This window comes from Paroedura picta, chromosome 11 (assembly GCF_049243985.1).
Source record: "Paroedura picta isolate Pp20150507F chromosome 11, Ppicta_v3.0, whole genome shotgun sequence".
NCBI lineage: Eukaryota > Metazoa > Chordata > Lepidosauria > Squamata > Gekkonidae > Paroedura > Paroedura picta.
This window is the reverse complement of record NC_135379.1, coordinates 64,543,217-64,563,929: the sequence shown is the minus strand read 5'-3', so window position 1 is coordinate 64,563,929 and position 20,713 is coordinate 64,543,217. Positions and strand designations below refer to the sequence as shown.

The following is a 20,713-nucleotide window of genomic DNA, read 5'->3' as shown; positions in this document are numbered from 1 at the left end:
CCACCCACCACACTCTATATGCCAGGAAATTTGGAAAACTCAAGAGTGGCCACAGGATTGGAAAAGGTCAGTCTATATTCCAATTGCAAAGAAGAGCAATGCCAAAGAATGTTCCAACTACCACTCATTTCTCATGCTAGAAAAGATATGCTCAAAATCATACAAGCTAGGCTCCAGCAATATGTGGACTGTCAGGAACCAGGCTGAGCCTAGCCTGCAGAGTCCGTGATAAAGGCACATCCAAGATCCAACAGCCAGTTGTGAATCCAAAGAGAGCTTTATTTGACAGAGTCCACAGAACGCTAAAGCAAGCCAAGATCTTCCTAAGCAAAGATCTTGATAATAACAAAGAACAATAGAAAACCCAGGGCAGATATAGAGCCCATCACATAAGGGAAGGGGATACATAGGCCTTTTGGCGGGAGAGCGGGAGGGCAGCAAAGGTGAGCTGATTCCCAAGCGACCAGATGGCCCGGAAACTTATCTAGGTTGTTGCCACATTGCTGAGACAGAGGGTCTCTGCAAGGACACTTATAGTGAGATGGATGTATCAGCAACGGAAAACTCCCGCTGGGAAATGGAAGGGAGGCTAGAAGCTTGTGGGCAGATTTATTGGTTTATGGCCTTGGTTCGGCCAGGCTGGTGAGAAGCAAAGAGGCTTGCAAGGAAACGAAACTTAGCTGGCATGAATCGGGGTTCATGACACTCCGCTTCCCTTAGAGCCCCATCCTACTCTCATCCTCCCGCCGCGACCGGCGGTGGTCCCGGTTTATCTGGGAACCGGGAGTGGAACTTGTGGAGGAGGGAGGGGGTGGCCACGTCCTCGGCATTGACCCATTCATTGTCAGAGTCAGGGAACCCTTTCCAGGACACCAAGTACTATAACTGTTTGCGCAGGAATCACGAGTCCACAATGTCTGGTAACTCATAGTGCGTGTCCTCCCCCACCATGACTGGCGGCGGCGGTGGAGACTTGGGGTGCCAATTGTCTGGGGCGCCCGCCTTTTTCACTAGACTGACGTGAAAGACCGGGTGCACCTTTTGGTACGCCGCGGGGAGTTCAACCTTGATGGTCACCTCGTTTAATACCTCAGTAACCTTAAAGGGGCCCATGTACTGATAACTCAGTTTTTTGCATGGTCTCTGGTTCTTAAGATGCTTGGTGGAGATGAAGACTTTGTCCCCTGCCGCATAGGTCGGGGCAGGCTGCCGCTTACGGTCAGCCCATTTCTTGAAATCAGCCTTGGCTTTGGACAAGGCATCGGTTACCTCCCCCCATGCCTCTTGGACCCGAATGGCCCACTCGTCTACCCCGGGAGGGATGACCCTCGGATCCCCGGGGGGCTTTTCCAAGGTTGGGAATGGCGGGGACGCATACCTGTGAACCACCTCAAAAGGAGACCTCCCAGAGCTCAGACAACTGAGAGCATGTGGAGAGAGCTACTGGGGAGTGTTGCTGCTGACCAGGTAAGGCTATTGTTGTGCTGAGTGAGGTGATTCCTGGGTGATTGCTGGGAGGATTAAAAAGGGCTGCTCCTTGCCAGGGGCCCGAGCCTTTGGCATGAGCCAAAGGGCGAGAGACAAAGGGCTCTTGACCTGAGGTTCTTGGCCTAGCAATTAGAATCAGTAAATTATATTTCCCTAGTACTTGCACTGCCAACAAGTTACAATGGACCTCCAGGACGCTCATCCCATCATCTGCAGTGAGTGTGACATGATTGCCTTCCTCCCAGAAGACAAGATGGACTACATCTGTCCCAAGTGTAAGGTGGTAAGACTTTTGGAGGAAAGGATTAGGGGATTAGAAGACAGCATTATTACTCTGACCCAAAGTAAGAAAGGGGAGGAGTTCATAGACCAGAGCTGTGCAACTCGGAATAAAGAAGATACAACCAGTCCTGAAGGGGATAAGGGGATTGACCTCATTACGGAGCGTCTGCAGACAGTTCGAAAAAAGACTCAACGGCGTACAGCGAGATGGTTTTCGGGGCCTTTGGAGCTCCAGAATAGATTTCAGGCCCTTGTAGAGGAGGTGCAAGTATCAACGAGGGAAGAGGTCCCAAAACAAAGTCTAAGACAAAGAAGAAGAAGAAGAAGAGTTGGTTCTTATATGCCGCTTTTCCCTACCCGAAGGAGGCTCACAGCGGCTTACAGTCGCCTTCCCATTCCTCTCCCCACAACAGACACCCTGTGGGGTGGGTGAGGCTGAGAGAGCCCTGATATCACTGCCCGGTCAGAACAGTTTTATCAGTGCCGTGGCGAGCCCAAGGTCACCCAGCTGGTTGCATGTGGGGGAGCGCAGAATCGAACCCGGCATGCCAGATTAGAAGTCCGCACTCCTAACCACTACACCAAACTGAAGAGGCCATGGGGACAGAAGGAAATGGAGTTCAGAAAAAAAAAAAGGAGAGTACTGGTAATTGGAGACTCCTTGCTAAGAGGAAAGGATCACCATGTGGCTGGGCCCGACCCCCTAACCTGAGAGGTATGTTGCTTGCCAGAGGCGAAAATTAAAGACGTTTCAGAACGGCTGCCCAAACTCCTCAAATCTACGGGTTGCTACCCATTTGTGATGGTCCATGTGGGAATGAATGACATGTCCATGAATACCATCGCTCCTATTAAAAAAGATTATCAAGATCTGGGGAGGAAGCTCAAGCGAATGGGGGCACAAGTGGTATTCTCTTCAATCTTGCCTGTCAAGGAAAGAGGAATGCATCGGGAGAGGAAGATAATGGAGGTGAATCAGTGGCTGCGTACTTGGTGCCAGCGGGAGAGATTTGGTTTCTGGGACCATGGGATAGGCTTTCTTGAGGAAGGCCTACTAGCACCTGATGGACTGCACTTATCGAAGCTGGGGAAGAATGTGTTTGGCAGGAACCTGTGGAGATTCATCAGGAGAGCTTTAAACTGAAGCCACAAGGGGAAGGAGATGATCAACATACGGAGTGTAAGGAAGGAGACCGATCGGGGGCAGACCAACCGGCAAGGCCAGTTCATAGGGAACCAAAAGTAAAAGGATTCAGATGCATTTATACTAACTCCTGAAGCATGGGCAATAAGAAGGAAGAGCTGGAACTTCTCATGCTGATGGAAAGGTATGATCTAGTAGGCATCACAGAAACTTGGTGGAATGATTCTCATGACTGGAATGTAATAGTGGATGGATATAAACTGTTGAGAAAAAACAGAATAGATTGAAGAGGTGGAGGAGTGGCACTGTATGTGAGGAAAGGGCTTACCTGTCAGGAAATTCTAGTGAAGGAGAGTAAGTCTACAGTGGAAAGCATCAGGGTGAAAATAAGCGAGGGGAAAACAAACAGTGTGGTGGTTGGTGTCTGCTACCGACCGCCTGACCAATGAGAGGATGTGGATGCTGCACTTTGTGAGCAGCTTGAGAAAATATCCAAGCAGCAGAACCTTGTCATCTTGGGTGACTTCAATTTCCCAAATATGTGCTGGGAAACAAACTCTGCGAAGCGTCCTCAGTCATGCAACTTTCTGACCTGCCTGGCTGACAATTTCATTTATCAAATGGTAGATGAACCCACAAGAGGTTCAGCCATACTGGACTTAATACTGACCAACAGGCAAGAGTTGGTGGATGAGGTGAAGGAGGTGGGGACCCTGGGGGGAAGTGACCATGTCCTCATAGAATTTCTTTTCAGATGGGGAGGCAAGGAAGCTTGTATCCAGATGCGGATGTTGGATTTTCGTAGGGCAAACTTTAATAAACCCAGAGACATGATGAGTGTCATACCATGGATGAGAATGCTGGAAGGGAAGGGAGCATGTGAAGGGTGGGCACTACTCAAACAAGAGCTATTGCATGCTCAATCAATGTCTATCCCAGAAAGAAGAAAACACTGCAGGAGCTCTAAGAAGCCTATTTGGATGAACAGAGAACTTCAAGAGGAACTAAGAAAGAAAAGGAAAATGTTTAGTAAATGGAAGGAAGGACAGAGCTCTAAAGAAGAGTACCTACAGGTTACTAGGCACTGTAGATCAATCATCAGAAAGGCCAAAGCTGAGAGTGAGCTAAGATTGGCCAGGGAAGCCCATTGTAACAAGAAAAGATTTTTCAGTTATGTGAGGAGCAAACGTAAAGTAAAGGAGGCCCACTGTTGGGTGCGGATGGACAAACTCTAACGGAAGATGCAGAGAAAGCAGAAAGGCTTAGCGCCTATTTTACATCTGTTTTTTCTCACAGGTCAAAGAGATGGCCGTAGCCAAAGGATAGTGTCTGGGTGGCAGGTTGACATGGATAGAGAGGTTGTCGAGAGGCATTTAGCTGCACGGGATGAGTTCAAATCTCCTGGGCCGGATGAAATGCACCCGAGAGTGCTCAAAGAACTTTCCGGAGAACTTCCAGAACCCTTGTCCATCATCTTCGGGACCTCTTTAAGGACTGGAGATGTCCCGGAGGACTGGAAGAGAGCAAATGTTATGCCGATCTTCAAGAAAGGGAGGATGGATGACCCGGGAAACTATAGACCAGTGAGTCTGACCTCTGTTGTGGGGAAGATAATGGAGCAGATATTAAAGGGAGCGATCTGCAAACATCTGGAGGACAATTTGGTGGTCCAAGGAAGTCAGCATGGATTTGTCTCCAACAGGTCCTGCCAGGCCAACCTGGTTTCCTTTTTTGACCAAGTGACAGGTTTGCTTGATCATGGAAATTTGGTTGATGTCATTTACTTGGATTTTAGTAAAGCTTTTGATAAGGTTCCCCATGATGTTCTGATGGATAAATTGAAGGACTGCAATCTGGATTTTCAGATAGTTAGGTGGATAGGTAATTGGTTAGAGAACCGCACTCAAAGAGTTGGTTTCAACAGTGTTTCATCAGACTGGAGGGAGGTGAGTAGCGGGGTACCTCAGGGTTCGGTGCTCGGTCCGGTACTTTTTAACATATTTATTAATGATCTAGATGAGGGGGTGGAGGGACTACTCATCAAGTTTGCAGATGACACCAAATTGGGAGGACTGGCAAATACTCCAGAAGATAGAGACAGAGTTCAACGAGATCTGAACACAATGGAAAAATGGGTAAATGAGAACAAGATGCAATTTAATAAAGATAAGTGTAAAGTTCTGCATCTGGGTCAGAAAAATGAAAAGCATGCCTACTGGATGGGGATACACTTCTAGGTAACACTGTGTGTGAATGAGACCTTGGGGTACTTGTGGATTGTAAACTAAACATGAGCAGGCAGTGTGATGCAGCAGTAAAAAAGGCAAATGCCATTTTGGGCTGTATCAACAGGGACATCACATCAAAATCACAAGATGTCATAGTCCCATTGTATACGGCACTGGTCAGACCACACCTGGAGTACTGTGTGCAGTTCTGGAGGCCTCACTTCAAGAAGGACGTATATAAAATTGAAAGGGTACAGAGGATAGTGACGAGGATTCCCAAGTCCCTCAACCTATCTTCATAGGACTTGGCCCCAGATCATCCTCGTCGCTCTCCTCTGTACCCTTTCAATTTTATCTATGACCTTCTTGAAGTGAGGCCTTGCTAGGTGACCTTTGTTCCCTTCCTGCCTCAAAAACACTTCTGCTTCCTTTTGCATACAAATAAAGCAGCAGTATATGCAATCAGACACTTGGTCTGTCAAGGGCCAAACTGCTTGCCCAGGCAGGTAGTGGCTCTCAGGGTCTCAGGCAAAGAGGCCTCTCACATCACCAATTGCCTGGCCCTTTTTAGCTGGAGATTGAACTGGGGACCTTCTGCGTGCCAAGCAGATGTTCTGCCCCTGAGTCACAGCCTTTTACCAAGCTTAATTCCTACACACTAATCCTTTTTTAAAGTTACAAGACATTTTTGTCACAGCCCACTGGTTCCAGGGCTATTTTAACATCCCAACCTTCCCCGTAGTAAACCATTAAAATAGAACTAGAGCAAAAAAGCTAGATCATGTCGTGTTCCAAAAGAACAAAACCGGCTTTTCCAAGCTTCGATTGCTATTGTTGTTGTTGTTAGTTGTGAAGTCATGTCCAACCCATCGTGACCCCATGGAAAATGATCCTCCAGGCCTTCCTGTCCTCTCCCATTCCTCGAAGTCCATTTAAGTTTGCACCCACTGCTTCAGTGACTCCATCCAGCCACCTCATTCTCTGTCGTCCCCTTCTTCTTTTGCCCTCGATCGCTCCCAGCATTAGGCTCTTCTCCAGGGAGTCCTTCCTTCTCATGAGGGGGCCAAAGTATTTGAGTTCGATCGCTATTAGTGCAGTCTAAAGACACTTTCTTGGGAGTAACCCCATTGAATTAGTAGAGCTTTTTAGGATCACACTGTATGTCACTCAGCTGAGTTTAAAATGGATGCCATGTACACAGGCCAGGACCATCAGACCCACTGGTAGAGGTAGAGTTCCCTGCTGCCTAGCCGTCCCCCCCGCCCTTGCCACTGTGAGGAGTTCAGGCCCTCTTTCTTACACTAGGGGAAGAGCCTAAAACTGCCCCTTCCATGGGTCCCACTGGTCACTGAAAACCAACAGAATCACTGTTTGGAAAAGCATTTGGAAAAGTATATTTAAAGATATTTTAAGACTACAAAGTAGCACATCAAAATAACATAGTGTTTCACAAGAAGTGGAGTCCAACCTATTCCTCCCCTTCCCCTAGAACAGTCTTCCCCAACCCCCAGGTCGCGAACCAGTACCGGGCCGTGGAGCCCTCGGTACCGGGCAGCAGTGGGAGGGAAGGGTGGGTGCCGGCACGCCAGCAGGTGCGCCTCCCTCCCCCCCATGGCATGGCATTCACTGTGCCAGGAGCGATGGGCCACTCTGGCAGCCGATTGCTCCCAGGCCCTGGTGCAGTGAGCGCCGTGCTGCAGGGAAGGAGGAGCGGGTGCCCGCAGGTGCAAACTCACAGGCGCGGAGCTGCCATGCCTGCGTGTTTGTGCCCACTCCTCCATCCCCCCGTGGCGCATCAAGCACCGCGCTGTGGGGGGTGAGCTGTCTGCGCCAGCAAGCACAAACACTGCTGCGCCTGTGCATTTGTGCCAGCCCGCACGCCAGCACCCACACGTCCCTCCCCCCCAGTCCCCGGGCCTCCCGCTCTCCCTCCGCCCGGTCCCCGGCCCGAAAAAGGTTGGGGACCACTGCCCTAGAGCTGGAAGGAAAGGACAACCAAGCAGTCCTATTCTCTCTGGGGTGTGGGGAAGTGTCATTTGGGGAGGTCCAAAGATTGTTTTGAGGTGCAGCATGGCACCAGTGCGACTGTCCTGGGGGCACCTGTTGTACAGTGGGTTCAGTAGGGAAGAAACGAGGCGCAGTCTTGCATTTCAGCTCTTTTATTTGTTCAAGTGATTCCAGGTTAGAAGTAACTTCGCTGACTGGGGACTTGCCTGGACAAGCCCCCAAATATATACACAGGGGCAGAGGTAGACACACCCTTGGCTGAGCCTTGATGGGATTAGCGGAGCCTGATTGATTTAGACTCATTGGACCCTGCAGTTGGGGACCTGGCAGTTCATTGGCTGTCCTGCGGGGCTGCTTGGATCCTGCCCCAAACCCCAAGCTCAGCCCTCTGCTGCTTTGCATACACAACAGCACCCCACTTTGTAGCAGTTGGCCCAAGGGCCGGGCTTTAGACCAAGAAACAGCACATATCCCCTTGGAGTGGGAAGTCCCCTGAATATGGGGTATAAGGCATGTGGTAGTCCAAACCTTATTTTGGGGTTCAGGTCTCTTTTAAATATTGTTGGTTGAATGCTTTCATGAATAACAAATAAGGAATAAGTAACCAACCAGCCTCCTGTCAATCAGCCCACCTGAGGCAATATCTGCCCTGCTGGGGGAAATGTATGGGCTTGCTAACAGCCTGAGTGTTCATTATCAGCACTGGGAGGCTATCAGAATCTATGAAATTAACTTCCTCCTGCTGGTATGCTGTTTCTCATTTGAACTGGGGCCACCAGTTAGGGGTGCCAGTCTCCAGGTGGGATCTGGGGGTCCCCTGGAATCACAGCTCAATCTCCAGACTGGGGAAAGTGGCTGCCTTGGAGCATTATAATGCACTGAGGTCGTTCCCCAACCCAAGTCCCTCTCACTCCCAGCTCTATACCCAAAGTATCCAGGTGTGTCCCAATCCAAAGCTGGCAACCAGTTGATGTGGTTTATGAACACTTGAAGCTGCATTATATTCATGCCATTGGTCTAACAAAGTCAGTATTGTCTCTTCTGAGTTCAGGTCTTTCACGGGGTCTTTCCCTGACCTTTTTAAACTAGAAAAGTTGAGCCTGGGACCTTCTTCATGTTCAAGGACAGTGGTCCCCAACCCCCAGTCTGCGGCCTGGCATCGGGCAGCAAAGGCCTCGGTACCGGGCCGCCAGCATGCCGGCAGGGCACAAACACGCGTGTGTGAAAGCGCTGCACAAACGCGCATGTGCATGTCCCACTAGCGGGGCGCAAACGTGCATGCTCGGAATTTCTGCACATGCGCATTTGCGCAGCCACACACTCGTGTTTGTGCCCTGCGGGGGGATGTAAACGTGCATGCACGGTACCTCCGTGCATGAGAGTTTGCGCAGTAGCTACACACATGCACATTTGCACGGCAGCTCCGCACGTGCACGCTTGCCACGCATGCACGCCACCCGGGCCACCGGCTCTCCCCCACCCCCAGAATCGGTCCTCAACCTGGAAAAGGTTGGGGACTGCTGTTCTACAAGACTCAAATGGTCCGACCAGCTTCAATCCAAATTCTTCCAATTTTTTGCCAACCCAGAAATGGAATCATTGAGGCATGCTATCCTTCAGTCAGATAATGTTGCTATCCAAATCTGCGAAGCTATTACTACTCTCCTAAAACTGTTTCTTGCTAATAACAGACCAATGAAACCTTCATCATATTCAAATAACGGTTGGTTTGATCAAGAGTGCAAAACTCTCTCAAAAAATATAACCCACAGTGAGAACAGCAAGGAGTCATACTAATGAGCTCTGGATGCCCCAACTTTTGTATTTAAGATCACAATACAAAAAATTAATTAAACAAAAAAAGCTTGAACATGCTTTTATGGAAAGAATTAGACCGGGCGGTTTCTGAGAAAAAAGAATCACACTTTTGGGCTCTAGTCTCAAATAGTTTAAACACCTGGTCCCATCGCCAGGAGGCTCAAATACCAGCTAAAGATTGGGCTTTGCATTTCAGCAAGGTCATTGGAGCCCATTTAGCCTCGCCCCCAATAGCAACGTCACATTTACAACAGATCCCTTCTGATCTAATAGATCTTCCAGTTTGGCCCACAGTTTCAAAGGCTGAAATCAAAGGCCTGAACTCCTCACTGACATCTGGTAATTCCCCAGGGGAAGATGTCATCCCTGCAGATCTTTATAAAGCCTTTCCATCATGGTGGTCTCCTGTACTAGCAAAAGCCTTCTCGCAAATTAACAACACAGGACAAACCCCCGTTGGATGGAAACTTAGCATTGTCATGTCCATTTTCAAAAAAGGGGACAAATCAGCTCCAAAGAATTACAGGCCTATTAGTCTGTTGGATACAGCAGCAAAACTGTACAGCAAGTACTTACTGATTAAGCTGGAGGAATGGGTAGATGAAAATTATATTTTATACCCACATCAAGCTGGCTTCAGAAAGGGTCTTAGTAGCATTGACCAATTTTAGATACTTCAGCAATTGGCCTATTCAGGGATAAATGGCCCTAAGAAGGTTTACGTTGCATTTGTTGATTTGGCCGCAGAATTCATTCTATAGATAGGCAGTGCCTATGGCAAAAATCAGCAGACTTGAACATTGATAGGCGGCTCCTATTTCTGCTACGGGAGTTGCACTTGGACATTTATGCAAGACGAGATGTTCCATGCAGTGCGCCATAGCCCCTACCTTTAGTGGAGAGCCAACATGTTGGCCCTTTGTGTCGAATGAGAAAATTACCCTGAGCCAGGAGGTATCTGAAAGTGTTCACACAGAAAATACCATAATTAACGGGATGTTCTTTGATAGCAGATACTGTACTTTGGAACCACTAACTCAGCACCTAATTGGAGTATGATGGATGGTTTAAAAATGACAGTAAACCGCACAAAAATCAATGTTGACGTATATAGCTTAACAGAAAACATTAGCAGGTGTTCAAAGGGATAGAGCTACAGGAAAGCAGCAATGGGGAAGAAAAGGAGAGCTGTAGATTGTCACCAGGATTGTCCAGAACAACACAATAAACTGTGCGCATGAGTTATAGAAATTGTACCACAACTGTATCCCTGGGGTGTATGTGGCTGAATGCTATTCTCTGGGATCAGACAATGTTGTTGTTAGGTGTGAAGTCGTGACCGACCCATTTCGACCCCAATGACAATGACCCTCCTGGCCTTCCTGTCCTCTACCATTCCCTGGAGTCATAGAATCATAGAATCATAGAGTTGGAAGGGGCCATACAGGCCGTCTAGTCCAACCCCCTGCTCAACGCAGGATCAGCCCTAAGCATCCTAAAGCATCCAAGATAGGTTGAGGGACTTGGGAATGTTCAGCCTGGAGAAAAGGAGGTTGAGAGGGGACATGATAGCCCTCTTTAAGTATTTGAAAGGTTGTCATTTGGAGGAGGGCAGGATGCTCTTTCCGTTGGCTGCAGAGGAAAGGATGCGCAGTAATGGGTTTAAACTACAAGTACAACAATATAGGCTAGATATCAGGATAATTTTTTTTCACAGTCAGAGTAGTTCAGCAGTGGAATAGGCTGCCTAAGGAGGTGGTGAGCTCCCCCTCACTGGCAGTCTTCAAGCAAAGGTTGGATACACACTTTTCTTGGATGCTTTAGGATGCTTTGGGCTGATCCTGCGTTGAGCAGGGGGTTGGACTAGATGGCCTTTGTGGCCCCTTCCAACTCTGTGATTCTGTGAACATCCCACCAAGGTTCTGTTAAAAAGACAGGGTGCTTTTCTCAGGGCTTCTTTTATTTTTATTTTATTTGTAGTCTGCTTTTTCCATGGTGGATTACCCAGTGTAAATCAATACAATCAAGCAGCTGAGGCATCTAATAGCCATTTCAGTAGGATGAGAATTATGGAAATTTGAAATGAAGCATAAAATATTAAACATAATAGGCCAAGCCATGCAAAAAATGGATTCAGGTGGGCTGCCATGTTGGTGTGAAGCAGCAGAAAAGAATCTGAGTCCAGGGGCATCTTGAAGACCAGCAAAGTTTTATTTGAGATACCAGCTTTTATGTGCGTGCATGAAGAAGAAGAAATGTTGGTTCTTGTATGTCAAAGGAGTCTCAAAGCGGCTTACAGTCACCTTCCCTTTCCTCTCCCCACAACAGACAACCTGTGAGGTGGGTGAGGCTGAGAGAGCCCTGCTACTACTGAAGAAGAAGGGCCTTTTCGCACGGGGATCTTTGTTGCAAATTGTTTGCGGAATGAAAAATCGCCATTTAAAATAGTGGAATTCGTCGTTATGCATACCTGCCTTTGTAGTGGAATCAGTTGCGTTTTTTAGCGTTTCCCACAGGCTTCCGGTCTCGGCAGAAATCGCTAGAAAGGAAGCGCTATTGCCAAGCTCGTCCCGCCCCTGGCCGTCAAGCAGCCAATGGGCAGCCGTTAGCATGCTCCCAAACAGCCCCTTTCCCTTTAAGAAAGGTTTAAAAAAAAAAAAAAACAGACCCATAGCAACGAATCTAGGTAGATTCGTTGCAACGGAGAGACCCATCCAGCTGCCTAATGTGAGCTGTCGTTTGATTGTATGATCGTTGGCACGCTGCCTCGAGTGATAAAAAAAAAATCCCCCCCCCCTCTCACGGGCCCGATTTTCGGCTGAATTAATGTGTAAAAAATAAAGGGACTTTATTTCAGCAAACGGGCTTTTATGTGGTTTGTGCTTAGTGACTAAAGGTGAAGGACTGAAGCCAGGGAAGCCTCTAAACAGAAAGAGGCTCGCTGGTGCGTTTATCCCCGCTCGCTCGGAGAAAAAAAAATGGCGATCGCTTCGCCGGAAGTTTGGAGGACAGGCTCAGGAGGAGGGACTTTGAAGAACCCGCAACAATGGTAACGCACAGGTCTTTAGCGCTATTGTTGCAGATTGGTTGCAGGAGTGTATCGCTATCCGGAGGGTGAATCCACTTTTCTGGATTCCCCTGAAAGCGCTACAACGAAGCGCTTTTTGCGGGTCGGTTTCAGGATTGTTGCAGATTGTCTACGACGTCGTGGGTTATGGCAAATTAGTAGCGTTTCCAATTAGCAACCATTGTGCTATTTTGAAGCCGTGCGAAATGGCCCGAAGTATTGGTTCTTATATGCTGCTTTTCTCTACCCGAAGGAGGCTCAAAGCAGCTTACAGTTGCCTTCCCTTTCCTCTCCCCACAACAGACACCCTGTGAGGTGGGTGAGGCTGAGAGAGCCCTGATATCACTGCCCGGTCAGAACAGTTTTATCAGTGCCATGGTGAGCCCAAGGTCACCCAGCTGGTTGCATGTGGGGGAGTGCAGAATCGACCCAGCTCACCAGATTAGAAGTCCACACCCCTAACCACTACACCAAACTGGCTCTCTCTGAAGTTGACCAAATAAGACTTTGGTCTTAAAAGTGCCCCTGGACTTGAACTTTGTTTTTCAGAAAATAGTATTCCATAAGCAGAATGCAATGCAGTGAGGGCAAGGTAGTACATACTGCAAACAGATAGCGTATGCTAAAGGTTGTAGGACAGCCTTCAGTCTCAGAATCTCTGTTAACACACTTTCCTGAGCCATTCCATGACAATATGGTCCTACCACCTGAGCAAGTGCCTTTTACATAGTTTGAAGAACGCCCAAGGCATAGGAGCCTCCCTGGCTTCTTCAGGCAGTCCCTTCTTATGAGGGTGGGGCTTGGGAGGCTTAGGGAGGGGAGGGGTGGGACTACAGGCAGATATAATCCCACAGAATCCGCTCTCCCAAGCAGCCCTTTTCTCCAGAGGAAGTGATTTGGGTGGTTTTGAGCACAGTTTGAGCAATGGGTCGCCAGGTGCCACCTGGAAGTTAGCAACCCGACTACTAGAGAAAATGTTTGATTTTGAGCTAGCCAAGCCAAGATAACTCCACTGTAGGGATTGTTTGGCGCCATACTCAGCCATAGCAGCAAATCACAGTTGGCGTAGGCCTAACTGCAGTCCCAGTGAAGGTCTTGTTTGGGTCATTCAAAACAAGGCTTCTGATTGGCTGTGCATTGGCAGCAGCGGCCATCACAGCATCATTTTAAAGAAATCCAAATAGCCAACGAGACGCTTGTTGGGCAAAAGCCCCACCTGGGCCTACCTGATATCTAAAGACAGTTATTGGACACCAGGAAAGTTGCTGGTGGGTGCTATGAGAGCCCTGGGCTGCACACGATCAGTTTGCTTTTTGTCTCAGTTAGCTGATGCCTTTTAATCTCGGTTTTGGAAGCCCTTCAGTCGAGCGAGAGCAAAGTCCAGCCTACTGGAACTTTCTTCCGAAGACCTTGGAAGAATTATTAGAAAGAGATGTCATTAACCTTTCATCCTTATTTACAAAGCTAGGGAACTGAACAAAAATGGGAGACTGGCTGTCATAAACCTGTCAAGAGGCAGTTTCTGGGGATCCGCCCTCACCTTACTTTCTAACAAGCCCTCGTTCTTTCAGATGCAGAAATCAGAAGTCCACGCGCTCCTCTGGATGCGGCCAGATCCCAGTGCCCAGTGCGGGGCCTACCAAGGACTGTTAAGATAAAACAATCTGAGATACAGAGTTTTCCACATGCTGGAGAACGGGCAGCGATATAAGAAAGAAATAATCTGATATTGCTGTTGCTCTCAGTTGGGTAGCCAACAAACGGCAAGCCAAAGCGGAGAGCTCGTCTTACCGTCTCAGTTAGGCAACAGGACAAGAATTCAAGACTATCAAAACCAAGACCTTGTGTGACAATGGAGAAAAGGGCGTTTGCTGTGGTTTTGCTGAGCCTGCTTACCCACGGTCCAGGAGGACTTGCGGCAAATGATCTTGCTTCCAGTACTAAAAACAAGACATTCCAAGAAGAAGTCACAAACAAGAGCAGCATAAGCTTCCAGATACTGACGGTTGACTGGCTGTATGTGCATGTCCCTTACTTGGTTACTTTCTGGATCCTAGTGGCTTTCTCTTCTCTGATTGGTAAGTGGTGGCAACTAAGTCACGGCAGCTAATTACCAGTTATGTGGCTAAGAAACAACTTGTTTGCATTAAGTGATGGAGCAGCTGCCTTTTGTTCTGGATGAGCCAATCATTTACAGTTTATTCATTTTGAATTGTCATACTGTCCTCATTAGAGAACAATCCAGTGGTTTCCAGAAATGGCTTCAGCTTTTTCTGTCTTCATTCATCTGTTATCCCAACAGGAGTGTCAATGCTGTTTTACAAATTGAACCGTAGACCAGAAATACTGACTTTAAAAAAAAACAACAAAAATGCTTTATTGTAAATCCAAATTTCCCTGTAGTCTCTTGGGTTCCAGTTGAACAAAATGCCAGCCATTCAAGAAGATGAGATTCTTGGCCACTCTGGGCACACTGCAAGCAGCAGCAAAGTAAAGTTGTCATCTCCAGATTAGGAAACTGCTGAGATTTGGGAGTAGAGCTCTGACAGGAATTGGGCAAGGGAGCACTCAGTGGTGGTGTAACGCCACTGATTCTGCCCTCCACGTCTGCCATTTTCTTCAGGAAGACTGATTGCTGTCGTCTGGAGATCAGTTGTAATTCCAAGAGATCCCTAGACTCAACCTGGAGATTGGCAATCCCGGGTGCAAGGTATTTGGGCCCCTTGTGCAAATTACAGGCCTCCTCTAATGCATTGTGTTGGAACAGGCAGTGTGAGGTCCAATCCAAGAAGTTCAGGGTTCTACATCTGGGTCACAAAAATGAGAATCATGCATATTGGATGGGACATACACTTCTGGGTAGAAGTATGTGTGAACGTGGGGTATTTGTGGACTGTAAGATAAATATGAGCAGACAGTGTGATGCGGCGGTAAAGAAGGCAAATGCAGTCTTGGGCTGTATTAGTAGAGGCATCAAATCAGATTGCAAGATGTCAAAGTCTTCCTACATACCACATTGGTCAGACTGCACCTGGAGTCCTGTGTGCAGTTCTGGAGGTCTCATTTCAAAAAAGATGGGAACAAAATTGAGAGGGTACAGGGGAGAGTGAGGAGGAGGATGACTGGGGGCCAAGAGAACTGATCTCTGGAGATGGGCTAAGTCTGGCACCCATAACACAGAGGCACCTTTTGTTCTTTTGTATGCTAAAAGGAGATGTTATCCTTAGAAATGTTGATTTGCATCTGCTTAAAAGCAAGGTAATGCCAGGTGACAGATGCAAAAATTCATCTGTGATTAATCTGCCTTGAAATCATTAGTCCGTGAGATTTTACACTGAATTAATTAACTTGGAGGAGGGGGAAGATTTCTATACTATTTTACTCTGAATTAACCTGTGAAATGGAAAAATGATATTTTATCCTGTTAAGTATGATTTATTCTCATGGTGGCTGTATTTGTACATTTGAATGGCCCATGGCTAAAGATACATATTTATCTTTTTGGGTATTGGGGCCACTGTTTTAAGGTGTTAGATTTTTTTCTTTCAGAAATGACTATAGTGCAGTACAGCAGTGGAGGGAAAGGCTTCCTCCCTCCCCCCCCTCCCCCCCTCTCTCTCCCTCCCTCACTCTTTATCAATCCCATGTTTTGTGTGTTGAGAAAAATGCCATTCCAGTGCCTCCTTTCCCCAGTTGAAGTGTTTTATGAATGGTTTTGTACTTTAGCAAGCTGGCCTGACTGATGTTTGATTCATGAGTCTTAACTACATCTCTGATGGAAGCTATGTATCTATGCTTCAGGTTCCTCAGAGGTCACTGCAGAACTTTCCTTTGCCTCTGCACATTCTTTGTGACTGAAGTGTGCCAGGATCTGGCCACAGGGAGCCCTTACTGAGCCCAGAGGCCTGTGTCTTTGTGCCCAAGCTAAAGATGGACCAGTTGTGATTAATCTGAGCCACCAAAAGCAGTTTAACCATATCTAGGGGCTTTCCTGCTTTCCCATTTTCCTCACTTGTAGGTTCCTGTTACTTGGGAGGAATTTCTGTTCCATACCTGTTTTGCTCCCTCTAGCATTCAATATTACATCAGTTTATATCTGGCATTAAAAACCCTGCCATTTGGCGTTTATGGTGGACATAAATGGATGAAGTATCAAATCAACCACTAGAGGGAGCAAAGCATATGTAGAGCAGGACACAAAAAACAAGAACTTACAAGAAAGGAGAATGAGAATGCCAAAAAAACCCTCGATCAGCCAGCCAGCCAGCATCATCTCTGATCAACTCTGCATTAACTCTGCTTGGCCAGCTGGCATCACATCTGGTTGTCCCTGAATTTGTCTTCAGTTTGTTCATCCTCAGCCTGTTGCCATCAGCCTCAAAAAGCTGGCCCAAATCTTCCACAGCTGTCCACACAGGATTAGATAATGAAACATGAAGCTGGCCATCGTATCATATTGTTGCCAGAGCACTCCCAAGTGCTTGGTGATCTTGACCCAACATAAAGGTTAAAGAGCACTGTGAATCTATTGGATCTTTGCTGTACCCTCCCCCCCAATTCTACTGTCCACCAGTTCCCCCTTCCTCTTGCAGGACCCCACTTCGTTCCTCCTACCATTCTGGAGGGTCCCCTGTCCCCTAGGAGGAGCATTTTGGGGAGTCAACGGACTGCAGCGGAGTGAGAAGGTGGCCAAAAAGTTTTGTTCTGCTCCTGAAACTGTGCTAGTGTAGTCTGGAGATCTGTTATGTTATAACGTTATAATTTCTTTCTAATAAAGAAATCAATTCCCCACCAGGAGATTGACAACTCTGCTGCAGGAGGAGTCCTAGCCTCCCTAATCATTGCTTGTCATGCTTGAGAAATCGGCTTGTCCTACATTAAGATAACTTCTGCTCAAGATCCAATAAGATGACCAGTACCTCCTTAGAGGTCAGAAAGAGCAGGGGTAGTCAAACTGCGGCCCTCCAGATGTCCATGGACTACAATTCCCAGGAGCCCCCTGCCAGCATTCGCATTCGCTGGCAGGGGGCTCCTGGGAATTGTAGTCCATGGACATCTGGAGGGCCGCAGTTTGACTACCCCTGGAAAGAGTTTCAGAGTTAAAGCTTCTATGCAAGATGTGCACATTCCCTGCTCAAGACATCTTGCAGTTGTGTTTTTTTAGTGCAACGAAATCTCATGGGGCCGAGCTGAATTTAACTGGGGTGTGGTGGCAACTGGCAGGTTTTGACTCTCAGTTCAGCCTGTGCAAACTGGACTTTCATAGGGCAGGAAATGCACAAGAGGCTTGCCCAGTTATGGGCATGGATTTGCGTCTAGGTACTGGAAACGTTACTAGCTGCAGGTTCTGCTTGCTGCTAATGACGCCCTGATTAATTCCAGCCGTTTCTTGATTACTGATTTGGATGCCAGTGCTGGGTGGGGTGAGACGAGGTTTCTTCTGGGTGACTCCCAGTTTGCCTGCTCAGCTCTAGATGGGGGGACGTGAAAAGTGCTGTCAAGCCTCAGTCAATGGAGGGCAACCCCCCTTCAGAGGTGGCTTGCCATTGCCTGCCTCTGCGTAATGACCTTGGACTTCCTTGGTGATCTCCCCTCCGAGCCCTCCTCAGGGCCAACCCTGCTAACAAGATCAGGCTAGCCTGGGCCACCCATTTCAGCTCTACTTAGCATGACTGAACTGGGCACGGCCCTGCTTCCTCCCCTGCCTCTCTTGTCTTTTGTCTCTCTGATGGGCAGCGACATGGGAAAGGTGCAAAACAGAAGAGGAAATGACTCCTAGCTAGAGGGTTGCCAGGTCCTCCCTAGCCACCAGTGGGGGGTGGGGGGTGGGCTGCCAGATCCAGGTTGGGGAATTCCTGGAGATTTGAGGGTGGGGGTCAGGAACGTCAGTGGGGCACAGTGCTCTAGAGTCCCCTCCAAAGCATCCATGTTCTGCGGGGGAACCGATCTCTGTTGTCTGGAGATGAACTGTAATTCCAGGGGATCCCCAGGCCTCCCTAGCTGTTACTAGCATTTGGGAGGGGCTCTTTCACATCTCTGTTTCCTTTGGTTGAATTATTACCATTCTTCTACATTTGTAATCTGCTGATGTGATTGATGATTTATTTTACTGCTACTGGCACATTTGAAAAATTCTATTTTATGCTATTTCTGTATTTTGTTTGCTGCAGATATTTTTACATATGGAAGAGCCATTCTGTGGTGGAAAGAGCCATTCTGTTGCCAGTTTTTGGGAACCCCCAGAGCATTTTTAAGGCAAGAGAAGGTGGCTTGCCATTGCTCTGCCTCTGTGTGGCAACCCTGAGAGATCCGGTGCCTGGATCTGAGAGATCCAGGGCCAACCCAGATTAGCTTCCATGGTCTGATGCATTCTGGCTGGCTTGGGCCATCCAGGCCAGGGCATTTTACCTTACTCTATTTTTAATCTTGTTATCTGCCTTGAACTATTTTTGGAAAGGCGGGAATACATTTTTTTAAAAAAAGAAACAAGCATGCAGTGTCCTTTGACCCAGTGTCCTTAGAAGAAGGGATGCTTCCTGTTATTTCCAAAGAAGCTATAATTAATCTGCCAGGTGGGGAGGGCCCTTCTTGGTCTAGGGTAGTTTGAATAATTCCTGCGTTGTCAAACCTGGGGGGTGGGGGAGAAGGGGTTGAGCTGTGGGGGCTGTTCAGGAATTCTTTGGCCAAGCAGAATGATTGACTTACAGCCTGTGATAACTGTTCATGTTTTGTTCTCTATAACTTGTAAAAAGTAACCCAATTCCACTTGCATTTTTTTCTTTTCCCCCTCCAAATTCTCAGTTTTGTTTGAATAATGAGGGCTTGATTTTTTTAAAAAGAAGAATGCATGTTTCTTCCCTAACATCAACTTCATTCTGGGGAGGTCTGAGTTATTGCCAGTATCTTAACCAGGAGATCCTCTGCAGCTTATTTAGGGTGCTCTGTAATTCTCAAATTTAAACTGAAAATCCTACCCTTGCCCCTTCCTGGGCACGTCCAGACCCTCCTTGAAGACCTGCCTGCTTGGCAACCCAGCCCTTGCCTTATCTCAGGGGTAGTCAACCTGTGGTCCTCCAGATGTTCATGGACTACAATTCCCATGAGCCCCTGCCAGCATTAGCTCCTGGGAATTGTAGTCCATGAACATCTGGAGGACCACAGGTTGACTACCCCTGCCTTATCTGACTAAAGAATCCGCCTGTCTGTCCATGCTTTTAAATGCATTTACTTAGGGGCTTTTTGCACGCCTTCAAAATCGCACAATGGTTACTAATTGAAAACGCTACTGATTTGCCATAACGCACGACGTCGCCGATAATCTGCCACACACCTGAAACCAATCTGCAAAAAGCGCTTCCTTGTAGCGCTTAAAGGGAAATCCCAAAAAGTGGATTCACCCTCCGGAAAGCGATACACTCCTGCAACCAATCTGCAACAGTAGCGAAAAACACCTGTGCGTTAACATTGTTGCGGTTTCTACAAAGTCCCTCCCCCTGGCTGTCTTCTCTGATCTTCCGGCGAAGCGATCGCCATTTTTTTTTCTCCGAGCGAGCGGGGATAAACGCACCAGCGAGCCTCTTCTGTTTAGAGGCTTCCCTGGCTTCAGTCCTTCCCCTTTAGTCACTAAGCACAAACCACAGAAAAGCCCGTTTGCTGAAATAAAGTCCCTTTATTTTTTACACATTAATTCAGCCGAAAATCGGGCCCGCGAGAGGGGGGGGGTTTCACTCGGAGGAAGCGTGGCAACGATCAAACGATCAAACGACAGCTCAAACACACCAGGCAGCTGGATGGGTCTCTCCGTTGCAACGAATCTACCCAGATTCGTTGCTATGGGTGTGTTTTTTATTAAAAAAAACACCTTTCTTAAAGGGAAAGGGGCTGTTTGGGAGCATGCTAACGGCTGCCCATTGGCTGCTTGACGGCCAGGGGCGGGACGAGCTTGGCAATAGCGCTTCCTTTCTAGCGATTTCTGCCGAGACCGGAAGCTTGTGGGAAACGCTACAAAACGCAACTGGATTCCACTACAAAGGCAGGTATGCATAACGACGAATTCCACTACTTTAAATGGCGATTTTTCATTCAGTGACCAATTTGCAACAAAGATCCCGGTGCGTAAAGCCCCTTACTTTATACCTCTTCTTTTCCCCAATGGGATGGGTAGCCAAAATTTCTTACATAATTCTCCTTCATTTTATCCTCACAATAACCCTGTGAAGTTGGTTTTTATCCCCCCTTTTCTCTAACAGGAGTCTCAAAGCAACTTCCCTTCCTCTCCCCACAGCAGACATTCGGTCATGTAGGTGAGGCTGAAAGAGCTCTGCCCTGTGAGTACGGCTCTATCAGGGCTGTGACTAGCCCAAGGTCACCCAGCTGGCTGCATGTAGAGGAGTGGGGAATCAAACCTGACTTGCCAGATTAAACCACTGCCGCTCTTAACCACTGCCCCATGCTGAAGCCACCCCGCCAGCCTCCATGGCACTAGTGGGGATCTGAACCTGCGTTTTCCAGATCCCAGCCTGACATTTCACCACTGCACCAGGCTGGCAGGCAAAAGTCAGCAAAGAATAAGCTAGGAGCCTCAAAACAGGCCTCCAGCTGCAGAACAACGGTGGGGATTCCAAGGCCCACATGGAAAAACTTGGGGAAATCCTGACCCAGAAAATACAACACCCCCCC

General features: G+C 47.9%; 1 protein-coding gene across 1 annotated transcript in view; it reads left to right on the top strand.

Annotated features, from left to right (window-relative positions):
• Positions 1–13,871: 13,871 nt before the first annotated feature.
• Positions 13,872–20,713, top strand: part of SLC9A3 (solute carrier family 9 member A3) — a 133,917-nt gene continuing 127,075 nt past the window's right edge. The window contains exon 1 of the mRNA XM_077302709.1: positions 13,872–14,112. Coding sequence (XP_077158824.1) covers positions 13,887–14,112 — 226 coding nt within the window. The 5' untranslated portion in view covers positions 13,872–13,886. The remainder of the gene's footprint in view (positions 14,113–20,713) is intronic.